The sequence below is a fragment of the Cuculus canorus genome, chromosome Z (assembly GCF_017976375.1).
Source record: "Cuculus canorus isolate bCucCan1 chromosome Z, bCucCan1.pri, whole genome shotgun sequence".
Taxonomy (NCBI): domain Eukaryota; kingdom Metazoa; phylum Chordata; class Aves; order Cuculiformes; family Cuculidae; genus Cuculus; species Cuculus canorus.
The window spans coordinates 55518200-55533291 of NC_071441.1; the positions used below are offsets into that span (position 1 = coordinate 55518200).

The 15092-nt window shown below is 51.6% G+C and overlaps 2 protein-coding genes across 5 annotated transcripts; one reads left to right on the forward strand and one right to left on the reverse strand.

The window, feature by feature from the left end:
- Positions 1-33: 33 nt before the first annotated feature.
- TRMT10B (tRNA methyltransferase 10B) lies at positions 34-7639 on the reverse strand. Of its 4 annotated transcripts, none has more exons than XR_008447741.1 (9): positions 7435-7639; positions 6945-7047; positions 6510-6616; positions 6169-6321; positions 5847-5922; positions 5644-5736; positions 5313-5391; positions 3951-4018; positions 3572-3642 (listed from the first exon to the last, which is right to left on the reverse strand). XR_008447741.1 is itself a non-coding variant. In XM_054054182.1 (8 exons), the coding sequence occupies exons 1-8, from the start codon at positions 7528-7530 to the stop codon at positions 2412-2414; spliced, it is 837 nt and encodes a 278-aa protein (XP_053910157.1). In that variant the 5' UTR covers positions 7531-7639; the 3' UTR covers positions 34-2411. The 4 variants fall into 4 exon arrangements, 1 of the variants encoding a protein (XP_053910157.1); XR_008447740.1 differs by having other exon boundaries at positions 5644-5754; XR_008447739.1 differs by having other exon boundaries at positions 5644-5772.
- Positions 7595-14549, forward strand: LOC104061105 (uncharacterized). Its single transcript, XM_054054815.1, has 6 exons — positions 7595-7604; positions 7651-7835; positions 8272-8433; positions 10731-10830; positions 13766-13896; positions 14217-14549. The coding sequence occupies exons 1-6, from the start codon at positions 7595-7597 to the stop codon at positions 14493-14495; spliced, it is 867 nt and encodes a 288-aa protein (XP_053910790.1). The 3' UTR covers positions 14496-14549.
- The last annotated feature ends 543 nt before the right edge of the window (positions 14550-15092 follow it).

Sequence of the window (15092 nt, forward strand, 5' to 3'; positions counted from 1 at the left end):
ACTTAGTGGGGAAGAGCCCAGCCATCTTCCCTCTGTCCACTACCCGGCAATCTCCTGCAGGATGTCTGGCCCCACAGCCTGAGAATGATCATGGGAGGATGTGTCCATGTGTGTCAGCTTAGCTCCACCAAGAGCCACCCTGTCCATGGTGTGGTCGTGGGACAGGGCACTCCGCCTGCCAGCCTAGCTTTGTGTAATGCTGCATACACAACTCGTATGTAATGCGCAAATTGTAGAGTACGTCAGTGGCTTTATGTATCTTGCCTGAGGGTTATCCCTCGCCTCCCAAAAGCCTTGCAGGTGGCCAGTCTCAAAGCATTGTCTTAGCTTTCTTCTGTCACCTATGGAGAAAGGTGGTAGCCCTTTGGCCTGCCTTCCCTTGTGCTCCTTAGTCTCCAGGCAGACTCTGACAGAGAGTGTTGTAAAATCCCACCCTGGCCTGACACGAAGGAACTGAGGCTGCTTTGTCCACCATCTGTGGCTGAGGATGTGTGTGGACTTATAATGGAAACCTTTTTGGAAACACCACTATGCTATATTTAACTGCATTTCCTTGCAAGGGCAGAAGTGTTGTCCCACACAAGGGAGACAACACCATATCCTACTCTTCTGACATGGTTCGTGTGTCAGCTAGCTCTTCTATTCCCATTTGCTGATGCTTGAGAAAGTCCCTGAATAACACCCATGCTACTTACTTACAGATCTGCGTCTTCCAGAGGGAATGAGTAAGCCCCAAGGCCAATAGGCCACCTTCACAGCTGTGGAGCCTTTGTGCTGGCCCCTAGGAGAGGACAAGCCCCTTTTCACAACCTTGCCAGTAGGTGTTTTTCCATAATATGTGTTGTATCCCCAGCTGCATGTGAGCTGTTTGCCCTTGGAGGTCATCCAGGTGTGCATCCTGAATTAATCAGCACTTTGGTGCCAAAGGCACAATCTTGGCACCTTCTGATGCAGAGGCAGGTAACCGATTGCTGGTGTCAAACGGAGGGGCTCATTTTGGAGCTCCAGGCTGTCTGAGAGATGCCTGCAGCACGTGTGCTGCGTGACAGCTGTTGCTGCAGATGGCTGGTTTTGGCAGAGTACATTCAGGACAGAGAGGTCTGCACCTGGCAGCAGAGGAGCATGGGGACAGGTGGCCAAAGTGCCTTCAACCATGGGGATAGCGGCACTGCCAGTGGCTGGTGTTCGCGCAGCAGAAGCCAGGGCTTCACTGGAACCTTGACGCCTCAAACGCCAAGTGCAGACCTCTGACCACACAGTAGCAGCTGCTGAGCAGGAGGACTTGAAGAGTAAAAGCTGGCTGAGTGGGTGAGATGCAGAAAGAGCCCACAGGGCACCACAGAGCAACAGGCACTGGCAAACAAAAATTCCGCCTACGTGGGAACAACACTCTGCAAACAGCAGCAGCTGCTGCAGGCCTTATGGACACTGTCTCATGGGCACTGTATTCCTGCTGTTGTGAAAACCTGTGGACGGGAAGGAGAAATGAAAACATAGAAGCAAACAAGATATTAACTTACCTCAGAAGGCTTTCAAGTCCTGCTGGTGGGTACACATTGTCATTGACTGTGAAGGGGATTTTTATTTTTTAGCAACAATAGCTGGGGCAACATATCAACTTAAATGCATCAAAAATGCTTTCTGCTGTGGCTGTGAAATATGTCACTGCTCTGCGTGCAGGGCACAGTCAAATCCCAGGTACATGCCCAGGAGGAACATGAAGGTTAGTGAACTTCACGTCAGTGTGTGATGATGTACCATGCATCAGCAATGTAAGGATGCAATGGGAGCTTAAGAGTAAACATTTTATTTTAGATTTTTTAGATTAGATGCACAGGTTTAGGCACAGGCTTCAACTCAGCAAGTCTTCAGTTCAGCTGGTTTAAAGTTGTTCAGACCTGGTGCCCCTTGGAACTGTTTCTCCACAGGGGAAATCACTTCCCATCTTGCATTCTCCAACTGGAACAGCACTGTCCTTTTCCAGTGGAGGGAATTTTGCAGACAGGTTTGCAATTCTAACTACACCTTTCTCTTCAATCAAGATGAAGGAAATACCTTAAAGCTCTCCCCTTGTCCCAGAACAAGTGTAAATGCAAGAGTCAGAAAGGCTCTAACAGGTGTCTGCAAGGAAGCAAAACTGAAGTCCTGTCAGTTTTCACTTGATCGCAGGATTCCATTTGCTTTTGTTTTCTGTTCAAGGGGAAAAGTAATGTCCAGCACTGTGCCGCTGAGGTAGAATGTGTCACTTTTGACAAGGTCCTTAAATAAGGTTTAAGCAGAGCTGTTTTCTCTCTGCATATTCATGCTGGTGCCTCTGCTTGAAATTGGGAGTTTATCTCTCTTGTCTGCACAGCTCCTTAACATCACGAAATAAAGTTTTCTTGTGCATCATCATGCTGAGGTATTTCCACTTATTTCACTGCATCTGGTAACACGTAGCCTTTTCCAGAAGAAACTCCAGCTTTCAAGGCTGCTGGCCAGCTTCGGGTCTCATAGTAAGTTAATAAGACTTCAAAGACTGTCAGGAAGAGAGAGAGGTACCATGCTGTGATACCAGGATCAGTAGGAAGCTCTAGAATACACACCCCACTGGCTGCACATGAGGAATGGTAACAGCTGATGCCAGAGAAGGTTAGCCTAGAGACTGCATTCCCTCTCACTTAAAACCTCATGAGCAAGTGTTTGAGGCAGCTCATCTAGAAGCAGATGACTGTTTTGAAAATGGCTTTGGGGAATTCTAGCTAAGGAAAGCAGAGGCTGTGTCACCATTCTGACTAATGTGTACCACCCTTCTGTCCTGCTGACAGTATACCCATGGGGGATCACACCTACTGTGCTTCCACCAGCGCTTCTGGGTGCCGTGTCTCCATGTCAGGGCTCCCTTGGGATGCACAGTGGTCTGCAGCAGCTAGGCTTGGTGCTCTGGAGAGCCCTACACCACCTCCTCTGCCTTGTGCTGACAGAGATGGCAACAAACTCCTTATGCCAGAGGTGAGGACTTAGTGGGGCTGGGATAGATGTGAGCTCCTTTGTGTTCCCCAGCACAGAGGTATCCATATTGCAAGGCCAGACTGGTGGCAGAGGAGGAGCATGGGCACATCCACTGCTGAGACCAGGTGGCCCAGCCCACGGTGATGACACGGAACAATCACAGTGGTCCAGCACACCAACACCCACTCTGTGCTGAGAGCCTAGCCTCAGCTGAGCCTAGCTCAGTCCTGACGATGTCGGTTCTTCCTTGTGTCGGACCTCATCTGACAACTGCCTCCTCACAACTCCCCATGCCAACTGTTCTCTGCTCTGTGCAGAGCTAGAGCAATGCACACTCTGCTCCCCTGAGAATAGGCTGGCACAGAGGAGCCTTAAGGGGCAGCAAGGGCAAAATCCAGCAGGAGAAACCTCTGCTCACAGTGTTTTCCCCTTTACAATGCACATTTTGAAAATGCCGCTGCTTCAATAGTTGGCAGCTTCCCCCTCCTCCAGCCCAGCCCAGAGACAGGACACCATCAGCCTCTCACCCTGATTGATCGCCAGTGTCTCTGAGTGGTAGTTCTTGGTGTTCACGGCCTTCACCATGTACTCACGAATGGGAAGGCGGGCTGTTTGCAAAGACTGCTCCTGTGCCCTCTGCAGAGTAAGCTTCTGCAAGGGAAACAAGAACAGAGTGCCCAGCATGCACAAACTTGCATATACTTAGCATGCACATCACTTTTGGTGCAAGCAGCTACAAAGCCAGCAGCTGTCCTGAGGCTCATTTCACCCAGCCTGCTGCAGGCACGCTCAGCCTGGCACAGGATCCAGGCAGAACCTTGACAAAAAATAGATGCTGGCACAACAGTAGTGTCTGAAATGGGGACAGCAGCACTCTGGGTGCTACAGATAGGACATCTCTGCTCTTATGAGAGAATGGGGCAGACTGCATCTGTAGGTTCTTTCAGGCTGCTACCCACCTTGTGAATGCTTTCATCCACCAGGCCTCCGAGGATGTACACTTTATTTGGATCAATATCTTCAAGAACTAGGAACAAGATAAGCACTGGCTCACCACCACACGATAGTAAAATCCTGCACTACACCATTCTCTAAGCAAGACCCCCTTTCGTGAGAAAGCTGTGGCTAGAGCCCCGCTTCACCCTGGAGCTTCAGACCATGGCAGTGGCTGAGGCTTCAGGCACAGATGTGTCTGCCTGAATGTGCGGTCAGACTGAAAGGGGGAGACCAGATGTAGGCTGAGAGCATGAAGTGCTGGAAATGCTACACAGTGCTCTCTTTAGCCAGATGTGATGTGGCTGATCTGGTGAATCTGATGCCAATTTGTGCCGTGGATGCCTCTTCATGGTCAAGGTGACCTTCTAAAACCCTCCTCTGCCCTCGCTATATTCTTGAGAGTAAGGCACTTGCGAAAAACAAAAAAATTATCTATGTCCCCAGGAACATGTGTATGGATAGAAACAGAAGAGAAGAAAATAAACACAGCAGCATATTAAGTGATGAAAGGAATGTTGTGGCTACTGTGTTATTTCAGAGAAAGATATTTAGGCTGTGTCCAAAACTGCCACAGCATCTCTTCTTTGCCACCTGATACTGTCACAAACTGCAGGGTATCTGCACACAGGTTTTAAGGTAAGACTGCTGCAGATCACACACAGCTCTGACTCGAAACACCATCAAAATACACTTGCATTTTAAACTACAGAATGCAGCACTGAGAACACAGATTACAAAAAACATCTCACAGGAAATTACTCTTACCTAACTTTACTATAAAAAGTACCTCAAAATCTGCAAGGACAGTAATCAGTTTCAGCGATTAAACATTGCTCTTAAGTAGATATTACTCTAGAGGCGCTTCTGAGCAGCAGTTTTTTTCACACTTTTCAGATGGGTCACTTTACTGAAGTTAACAGCTCCAGCACAGAGCTGGAAGGCATATTTTGATTATACGTAATTAATGCACACTTGTGAATTTCAAGCAGTCAAAAGAGCATCTAAAAGATTGCTGCTAGTCACTGAGCCAACATCAGCAATCACAGGAAAACTCTATTTTACTGCAAATATGTTTTTACTGCAAATATAGAATACGTTTCATAAAACCTGTGTTTTGTACTTAGAATGAAATTACTCGAAACCCTGTCAAAACCAACTGAGATATGTGGATAGATTTAGCACCATATCTAAGCATATCCCATGCAATATGAGACAGTGAATACTTGGAATCAAATCATCTGAAATATAAAATAGTATCAAAAAAAAAAGCAAGCTTAAAAATGAACCTTTTGCCCTAGTTTCCCCGTGCCAAGCAAAATACTTACCATTCTCAGAATCTGGAGTGAGATAAACAATTGCATCCAAAGGGAACAGGTCCAGGTAACTTCCTGGTGTTGTATCCATCTAAAAAATGCAAGATGGGGAAAAGCAGCTCATCAGCCCCAAGTCCATCTGCCAGAGCAAAACACACACAGAAACATCCTGGAACTGACACTACTGCTATAGGCATTAGAACTCCTAGGGTTGGAGTATTTTTTCAAATTGGAAAATATATCTATTAGGGCACTGAACAACACGTATCTCAAAATCCATTAAGTTCTTTTCTCCTCAAAATACCTAGTCATGGTTTGAGGAAAGGAGATCAACAAGAATTACCTAATTTCAATGAGATTCTAATTCTTGAGACATTCAGGAATCTCCACTCCAGGTGGTTTCCTCCCTCCACTGTCATCAGGAGCAGCCCCCCATCTGGTGAGGAACACACGCCTGTGCCATCAACACAACCTGTGCGTGTGGGTCATAAGCTCGAGTCAGACCGAGCTTCGAAGAAAAAATCCAGGCAGGAACATATGACCTACCCAAAGCCTGTTCAAGCCTATGCGTCCACCTGTCCTCAGCATCACAGCCCTCTTTGCATCTATAGAAGGAATACTCCTGCAGGCAGGACGGACAGAAGCTCTAACTGGAAAGCCTTGGACATCGCCCCACTCATTACCCATCAATTCTCGCCTGCCAAAGAGCAAGAAGATCTGACCTTAACCGCTGTCACTGAGCTGCATTCCCACACCACTCACAGCTCTCACTGCAGCCCGCCCAAGCCCGTTACGGATCAAAACGTGGGGTGAGTACCGCGGCCGCTGGGTGCTGCATGCTCAAGGCATCACAGCCAGAGAACCTTACCAAGTAATTGGAGAAGCCGTCGTTCATGCGAACACACTCCTGGTAGATCAGCGAGCCCTCTGTGAACTCCGTTAGACAGAGCCAGAACGGCTTCTCGGCGCGTCTGTTGGCACCATAGAGCCTCCTGATCTGGGAGGCGAGGCGGCTCGTCTCCTTCCAACACACAGAGTGCAGTGACCATAAGACCAGAGGGCAGGGACCCAACTGCAACCCCGGCACTGGAGCACGGTGTGCGGGAAGCGGATGCCAGGCATCCCTGGGGCTGCCGTGTGCGCCCCCGCAGTGCCCCAGCACCCAGGGACCCTGCACAGACTGGGTCCCAAGGGCTGCGCAGCCCATACCTTCTCAGTCATGGTGTTCGCCACGCCGAGGTCCACACAGAGCCGCGGTCCCGCTGCCCGTGCTGCCAGCAGCCGCTCCCGGACCGGGGTACGGCTCCTCGTGGGTCCTGCAAGGAGAGAAGCGGAGGGGCAGCTCGGGCAGGTGGCGCACCTCGCATCGCCTCCCAGGACCTGCACTGCCCTGCGCCCTGCATCGGCCCGTGCCCCCGCATCGCGCCCCCGGGATACGCATCTTCCTCTGCCCCCCCGGGACCTGCATTGCCCCTAGGGACCCGAATAGCCCTTCGCATCACCCCATGCTCCGCATCGCCCCTCAGGACCCGCATTGTCCCACCAGGACCTGCATCGCCCCACAGGGTTCCGCATCGCCTCCCCAGGACCTGCATCACCTTCCGGGACCCGCATCGCCCCCCGGCCCCGCCTGGCCCCGCTCACTGGCTGCGCGCCGTGCCCGGCTCCGCTGTCGCTCCTGCGGCCGCTTGTTCCTCCGCGCCGCCAGGACGCGCTCCCAGCGCCGTCGCTTGCGCAGCGCGTTCCTCTGCGGGGCGCGGGCAACAGCATGCGGGGACACCGGCGGCGACACCCCGCGCATCCCGAGGCATGTGCCGAGCCCCGCAGCTCCCCCCGAGCCCCGCACCGAGCCCCCAGCTCGGCACTGAGCCCCCAGCCCTGCATCGAACCCCCCGAGCCCCTCGTCCCGCACCGAGCCCCGAGCCCCACAGCGCCCCCCGAGCTCCGAAGAACGCACTGAGCCCCCCGCCCCGCAGCTCCCCCCGAGCCCTCAATCCCGCCCGAGCCCCCAGTCCTGCCCCGGCCCCCCCCCCGCAGATACCCTCCAAGCATCCCAGCGTCCCCCGAGCCGCAGCGCCCATCGACCTCCCCGAGCCCTCTCAACCCCGCAGCGCCCCCGTCCCGCAGCGCGCACCGATGCCCTCGCCACGCCGCCCTCAACGGTGGGTTCGATCCGCATGAGCCGCAGCGCCTCGCAGGCCAGCGCCGCCTCCCCGTCCGGCTCCGCCATCGCCGCGCCGCCGGGGGCGGGAGGGGGCGGGCTGCCCGCCCCCTCTGTAACCGCATCCGCCGCGATGGGAGGAGGCGTCGCGGTCCGCTGGCTGTGCCGGGCCTTGCGCCCGCCCGTGAGTAGCGGCCGGAGGGCGCTCGGTGCGGGGCTCCGCTGCCCTGCCCCGCTGCCCTGCCCGCACCGCCCGGGGCTGCGGGACTGGGGCTTCGTGCGGGAGCAGAGCGTTACGAGGGGGCAATGCAAAGGGTTTGCCGGAAGGAGGTTCTTCCCGGTGGCTCCGGCTTTTCGCCTCGGGCCTCCGGAAGGTCAGATTCCGCCCCATTGGCTGTTCTGAGAGAAAGCGGCTTTGCCTGCGGGAAAGCTGGCTGGCAGGACCTTGAATTTATGCTTTGCACTCCTTTGTGCTCTGTTAGGGTCACTGCTGAGTGTCCGTGTGATGTGGCCGGTCCAAATGGGCAGAAAACAACTTGTAAGCTTGGTTCAGTGCTGGTGTAGGTGCTGGCCAGGAACTGCCTCGGAGCGAGCAGGGCGAGCTGATGCCTGCTGGGTGCCCCCACAGCAGCTCAGGACTTGGGTTTCCTTTCGCAGAGTGCCCTGCTGATGGAGCAGCAAGTGCCTTAAAGAGGCGCCCCAGTCCTGTCAGAAAAGCAGGAGTAGTTGAGGAAAAGCTCTTCCTCCTTAGGCTGCTGAGATGATGCACGTCCTTCCAAGTAACAATCTTTCTGCCCTCCTTTCTCCCAGCTTCTGCCTCTCCTGGCCTCCCAGGGACTCCAGAGGCAGCTCTGGGCGGCATACAGCACCAAGGAGGAGAGCACGAAAAGGTCTGTTGGGCGCTACCCGGTACCCAACAAGAAGGACTTGCCATATGACATCGTGGAACTCATGGAGGAAGTAGAACTGAAGGTAGAGGGGTTCTGCCGCGAAATTCTGCCAGTGGAAAGAGTCCAGATTCTGAGGAGGTCATACAGCCTAGGAGAGGAGTTCTGGTCCAGTTAGGTCTGACCCAACCCTGATAGGAGGCCAGTGAGCAGCGCTTCCTGCAAGGCTCATTCCAGTCTGCAGGATGGGGGTTTTATTGGAAATGATATAGTGTGTTGGCAGGATTTTAGGTCTCCCTGGTTCCATGAGACTAGTGGTTGTTTCAGATGGCACCTTATGCAAGGGGTTTGCTAGAACACGTATTTCTTTCTCTTAGAGGGCATCTGTGCTTAAGACTTTTAATGTAGAAAGAAACAGGGGAGGATCTGTTTTGATGACAGCATTTAAAGGCTCGGGGGCTATTTCTTCATTTGAGCTTTGACCTTTTTTCGCCAAAGCCAAATGGGCAGAACAGTCAGCCTAATGCAAACTGTGTACAGGGGAAAAAGAGGGAATTGGACAAAATTTTATTTCTCTGCTGTTGCTGAGAAGGAATGCCACACAGTCCTTCCTGACAGCTAAAATTCTTTACCAGCCACAGCTCTATAGAGATTTCTCTCTTTCGAGAGCTTCCTTGCAGAGGACTGCTGATCCTTTCCTCCCTGTCCGTCCTGTGGCTTGTTGAATCTGTCCTCTGCTGTAGTTGCAGTGGCCCCAATGAACATTGTGTAATGAAGTTTGTGTGATGAGGAGTCAGCAGAGTTGAGGGTAAATACCAGGTCCAGAGAAAGAGCCAGCTTCAATTTCACACTCTGTGACACAGACCCCTGAGTGTTGGTGCACCAAAGGGATCAGGATACGTATGTATAGGATCCAATCAACCTAGCAGACCTGGATATCCAAACAGCATGTCAGCCTCTGTTGCCAGAGGTTCCCAAGTAACCAATGGGTTGTGGACAAAGGGGGAAGAGCCTCCCCTTGGTTAAGGAACAGTAAACAGATGGTGAGACAGGAAGAAGGCACAGGCAGTTGTGTGGCAATGAAGGGAGGTTGCTAAACCGCTGATGTCCTTTTTCATAAACACCCTGAGAAACAGTAGCTGGTAAACTGATGGAACCTGTAGGCAGTTGCAACAATCACAGTGAACCCAGACTGCACAGAACTGCAGGAGGCAGCCAGGCACTGAGGCTGAACCCCTCCTGGTAAACGCCGACTGCTGAGATGCATGTTGGTGGGTCCTGCATCAGCTGATCCTGCACGTAGAATCACAGAATCACTAGGTTTAAAAAGACCTCTTGGATCATTGAGTCCAACCATTCCTATCTGCCACTAAACCATGTCCCCGAGCACCTCATCTACCTGTCTTTTAAATACCTCCAGGGATGGTGACTCCCCCACCTCCCTGGGCAGCCACTGCCAGTGCCTGATGACCCTTTCTGTGAAAAATATTCTTCCTGCTATCCAGTCTGAACCTCCCCTGGCGCAGCTTGAAGCCATTCCCCCTTGTCCTATCACCTGTCACTTGGGAGAAGAGGTCAGCTCCCTCCTCTCCACAACCTCCTTTCAGGTAGTTGTAGAGAGCAATAAGGTCTCCCCTCAGCCTCCTCTTCTCCAGGCTAAACAACCCCAGCTCTCTCAGCCGCTCCTCGTAAGGCTTGTTCTCCAGCCCATTCACCAGCATTGTTGCTCTTCTCTGGACATGATCCAAAGCCTCAACATCCTGGCAGTAAGGATCCCAGAACTGAACACAGTATTCCAGATGCAGTCTCACCAGTGCAGCAAGCGATTCTTTGGGACAGACAGCTGCACCTGCTATCGCAGGGGTGGACTAGGCAGTGGTTACTGGGGGCAGCATGGGGAGAGGAGCAGAGCAGTGTTGTTATGCCAGCATATACATCCATGGTGTGCCAGGACCCCAAGTAGCGTGCTGTTCAGATTAGGCTGGCCATGTCTTTCATCCTGTAAGCTTGGAGAGAAGAGGAGGGTTACAGGTGGTTTGGGATAGTCAAGTGGACATAGCAGCGTCTGTGCAGGGAGAGGAAGTGGAGACAGCCTCTCTATTTGGAAAGGAGTGTGCCAATGTATTCTAATAGTGGTCATTACTGCTGTGGCTGAAATGAGCAGGACAATCTCATGCTATGAAGCTGCAGCAACACTTCTTAAGAACCACATCATTATATGTTCAGTCATATGTAAAAATGGTCTCAAAGGGCAAGAAAATGGCTCTGCAGAGATTGGCCAGCAGTTCTGTGCTAACAAATTGTTCTCTAAGTGTAGTGCATTAATGTCGTCCTCTGTGTGGAGTTACAGTTCTTGACTTGTTTTTGTTTTACCTTGAACAGACTGGATTTCTGCCCAATGTGTTCAAAGCGATGTCTCACAGACCTGCTGAATTCAGAGCTTTTTTTGCTTATTACAACGCCATTATGAACAAAGACGGAGGTAAACCATGCAACCACATCAAAACTGCCCTACCCTTTGTCAATCCAGAAAGTTCCTATAAGTGACGTTGCTGGCATCCTCAGATGTGTTGCCTCACTGTGCCTTCTCCTAGCCCATAATAACCTCTGGCAGAGGCTGGAACTGCACAACTGCTTCTGGCTTCGTTTGTGTTGCCTACAGCTCCACACTCGTTAGTCTATGGTTACAAAGTTGCTCTCAAAGCAAGCTCTGCTGCCTTGCTGCATCCTGCTCTGTGTCACTACCTAAGGGGAAGATGAGTTGGGAGCCGCGTGTGCCAAAAGGATGCAGGCAGAGGCAGTAGTTCCATGGGCAAGGCTGCAGCCGCACACTACTGGAGCAAAGAGTACAGGGGAGGTCTGGCAGTGGTGACCAGGGCCAGCCAGGAGTCCAGATTTCCCAGGCAAGCCCATGGAGATGAGGCAGATCCAAGATGAAGCCAGAAAGTTGGCCTGGAATCAGTCAGGTTCCAGACCAGCAGGGTTACGCAGCCCAGGCACTGCAGCCACCACATGGCTCTGGTGGGGTCACAGCCGAGAGCCTAGTCTAACACAGGTCCCAAGGGAGGAGCAACTCCTTGCTGTGCCTGCCTGCAGCTCTTCCTTCACACAGTTCTTGGTGATGAGCTGCGCATGAGCCGTACTCAAAATCTGCATGGGAGGCTGTGCCCTCTGAGACCTAACAAGCTGTGCTGGGGGGACTTTGAACCTGGTGTTTATAACAGCAGCCAGCAGGTGCTCTGGCATGGGTGTGAGGGAGGGATGGCTGCAGTATGCTACTGGGCAGGGCTGTAGGGAACGCTACACAGCTCTCCAGCCTTCAGGGAAATGCAGTTTGAGGACCGCCCGTTCCTCGCTCATACTTCCAGTGGCACTGGGCTCCAAGAGGCTTCTCCTCATTGCTTTTGTTCTGAAGGTACATTAGCAAAACCCAGTTTTTGTATCAAGCTGGTATGTGTTGGCTGCTCCTCCTGCTTACGGGAGATGAGGGCTGGGGAGTAGTGGAGGCAGGGTGCATGCAAATCTCTGTGTGAAGCTTTGTGCTTTGCTTGTGCTGCTAGAGTGAAGCCATGCCCCTAGCTGTACAAGTGTCTGTTTCTCCACCTTTTTCAGCATCTCTCCTGCAGTACCACAGAGTTATGACCTTTTAGCATGGAACCAGAGCAAGAAGGCCTCTTTTCCTGACTTCACTTTACCCTGGGGGTTTCAGCAGTGTCTTTGGTGCTCCTAGAAGACACTGGTTTTATGGAAGTATTTTCAAAGTCCAGTAAAGCAGTAGCTTTTGTGGGGAGGAGGAGGGACCTTGACCTTCCCTGTGAAGTGTAGTTTCAAAAGAAACCTGCTGCTAATTATCTTAAAAAAGGCAAAGAGCATGAATGCTGATATGCAGCCAGGTTGGTTACTAGGATCTTGTGCACAGTCCTGTTGTGAACCTGTTTGTGAAAGTTATTAGGATTGATCCTGAGTATAATCAAGCACAGCCACATTTTCCACAGCTTCTTTAGAGCAGCCATAGGACTAGATACTTTGTAGAAGCTGTGGTTTGTCTGGTGTTGCTAGGAGTTTACAAAGCCCCAGTCCTAGGGTACCTCATTGTTCCTTGTATTTTCTTCTTTCTGCCTTCAAAAGTTGGAGATAATGTTTACATCCTGAAACCTGTTTAGTGGGTTTGATACCAAAAATGCCGGGAAATTAACTAAGACTCGTTCTGGAGGTTTAGAAAGCAAGCATCCTTTATCAGGCCTGGGCAATGGAGGGAGTGATCATCAATCATGTGCAACGAGACAAAAGGTGCTTACAGAATATATTCCCCACTTGCACGCCTATGTGTACATTTTCCCAGAAATCTTATCCATATTCTGTTACTTTCCAAGGACTCATTTTAATTATTACTTATTATGAACTTCACAACAGTTAAAACTCTTGATAATATGGAGCTTTGGAGCCAGCTCTTTGTCTCACCTTCAGGTGAGATAGGAAAACACTGCAAACATAGGTGATTACAGAAGAAGAGACATCCATTTAGCAGATATTGTACTTCACATAAGATGTTATCACCTCCAAAGAATGAACAGCATCTGAAAAAACACAGTTTGAAAGAAATCATGCTATCAGAGGGACACTCTGTCTAACTTTCAAAAAAATGCAATTACTTAGATGAAACTTAACTCTAGCTTAAATCAAAAATACTATGCTTTTTGTAATAGTAACTGCTTCTTGTATCAGGTTTTAGAACATTGCACTTTTCAGTGAAAGCAGCAATAAAGCGTCAGAGGAAGAAGAGGCAACACCTTCCCTAGGCATTTGCCTCTGAGATGTACATGGAGAAGCACCAATCGAGCTTCCCACTTGGGGAGCAAGTAAATTTGCTCCTCTGAGTTTTCTTGTTATGTAGAATTGTTTCCCTGTTGACCAAATTTCATGTTCCGTATCCTAATTAGATGCCTCACGAGCAACTATCCTGGTAAATTGGTTGCCTAGAAGATCATAGAATCACAGTATGGCTTAGGTTGGGCCTTCAAAGATCATCTACCACCCACCCCACCCCCGACATGGTAAGGGGCGTCTTTCACAAGACCAAGGTGCTCAAAGCCCCATCCAGTCTGACCTTGAACACTTGTGGACAGCCACAACTCCTCTGAACGATCTGTCCCAGTGTTTCACCACCCTCAACGTAAAATATTTTCTCCTTATGTCTAATCTAAACTTACCATCTTTCAGTTTAAAGCCATTGCCCCTTGTCCTGTCAGCTAGGAGCTTTGTCTGCAGTGTTTCATTGTGTGCTCTGAAGGTCTGTCTCAGAGCTGTACTGCAGGCAGCTTGTATCTGGAGCCTTCTGCTCCGTGTTTCCCTGTGATACTTGCTCTGGTGGACATCTTTAATAGCAAACTGTGCTAAATGTTTTGCTGTCCCTGCAGGGCGACTCAGCAAGTCAGACAAGGAGCTCATAATTGTGGCTACTAGTGTTGTGAACAGATGTCCCTACTGTGTGGTTGCACATGGAGCACTTCATCGGATATATTCCAAGCAGCCAACACTGGCTGACCAGGTCAGTGGGGCTGCAACAGTTATTCACATTCTGTGCTGTTTTAACATAGACTGAGGAGGAACTCGCTGCCAGTGGTGAGCTGCAGCATCCTAGTGGTATTTGGTCCTGTTTAAAGAACCTCTCTGTAAGCCTGCTCAGCAGAGCTTCCAGTCTCAGAGATGAGAACATCAGGGAGTCTTTTGACAGGTTGCCTGGCAGAGGGACTCAGAAAAGCCTGTGTGCTGCCATCTTTCTGGCCAGCAGAGCAGAGAAGGTAGTGGTCAGCAGCTAGTGTGTTTGGGGGCCCATCTGTGCTGCCTCTGGTTTCTGCCTTCTCACAGGTCATTGTGAACTGGAAACTTGCCAACTTGAGTGACCGGGACCTGGCGATGTTGGAGTTTGCCCTTGCGGTCTGTCGAGCCGATAATATCACCGAGGAGCACTTCGAGAGGCTGGAGAGGCATGGTTTTGACCGTGAAGATGCCTGGGACATAGGCATGATTTCTGCTTTCTTTGCCATGTCCAATCGCATTGCTCACTTTATTGACCTGCGCCCAAACACGGAGTTCTATGACATGGGCAGGATGCCCCGGGGAGCGGGGGGAGTGGAGGACACCTGACGCAGCTCTGGGGCACCCATTCACCTCAAAGAGGCTCTTGGCTCTTACGCTCATGTGGCTGTTTTCGAACCTGTGAAAGGGCTACGAAGGGGAGCTGGGCTGTGGTTGTGGGAGGCCACGTCTTTGCCTTTGACCAGTGCTCCTGGCGCAGCCGAAGGAGCCTCGAGCGCTGGGTCATACTGCATCAGTGCCAGTGAATCCACAGGCCCTTGCGGGATAATGGCGCCTCGCAAGATTACAGGACTCTGCAAGGCCCTGTCGAGATAATGAGGCTCCACAGGGCCCATGCAAGATAATGGGGCTCTGCGGGTCTCAAGTGGAATAACAGGGCCCTGTTGGGATAACGGGGTTCCGCAGGCCCCTCTTGGAATAATGGGACTCCGTGGGCCCTGGCAGGATAACGGGGCTCTGGGGGGGGGGGGGGGGAAGGGGCGGTTACGTGCCCCGCGCTGCGAGCCAGAGCCGGTTGACGAGGGCGGTGGCGAGGAGGCCCCGCTCCCCGCTGCACGTGCCACTGGGGGGGTATGGCGGCGGTCGGTCACGTGCCTGCTCAGGAGGCGGGGGGGCGGGCGGGATTTGGGGGAGAAAGGCAGGGGC

Bases quoted from the DNA above. Each gene is read 5' to 3' on its own strand.
- TRMT10B (XM_054054182.1), bottom strand. From the start codon at position 7,530: ATGGCGGAGCCGGACGGGGAGGCGGCGCTGGCCTGCGAGGCGCTGCGG. The intron at 6,617-6,944 runs GTGAGCGGGGCC...CTCTCCTTGCAG, and splicing joins CCGGGCACGGCGCGCAGCCA to GACCCACGAGGAGCCGTACC. The intron at 2,519-3,518 runs GTGAGAGGCTGA...TCTTCCTGACAG, and splicing joins GACACTGGCGATCAATCAGG to TCTTTGAAGTCTTATTAACT.
- LOC104061105 (XM_054054815.1), top strand. The intron at 7,836-8,271 runs GTCAGATTCCGC...CCTTTCTCCCAG, and splicing joins TCGCCTCGGGCCTCCGGAAG to CTTCTGCCTCTCCTGGCCTC. The intron at 10,831-13,765 runs GTAAACCATGCA...CTGTCCCTGCAG, and splicing joins CATTATGAACAAAGACGGAG to GGCGACTCAGCAAGTCAGAC.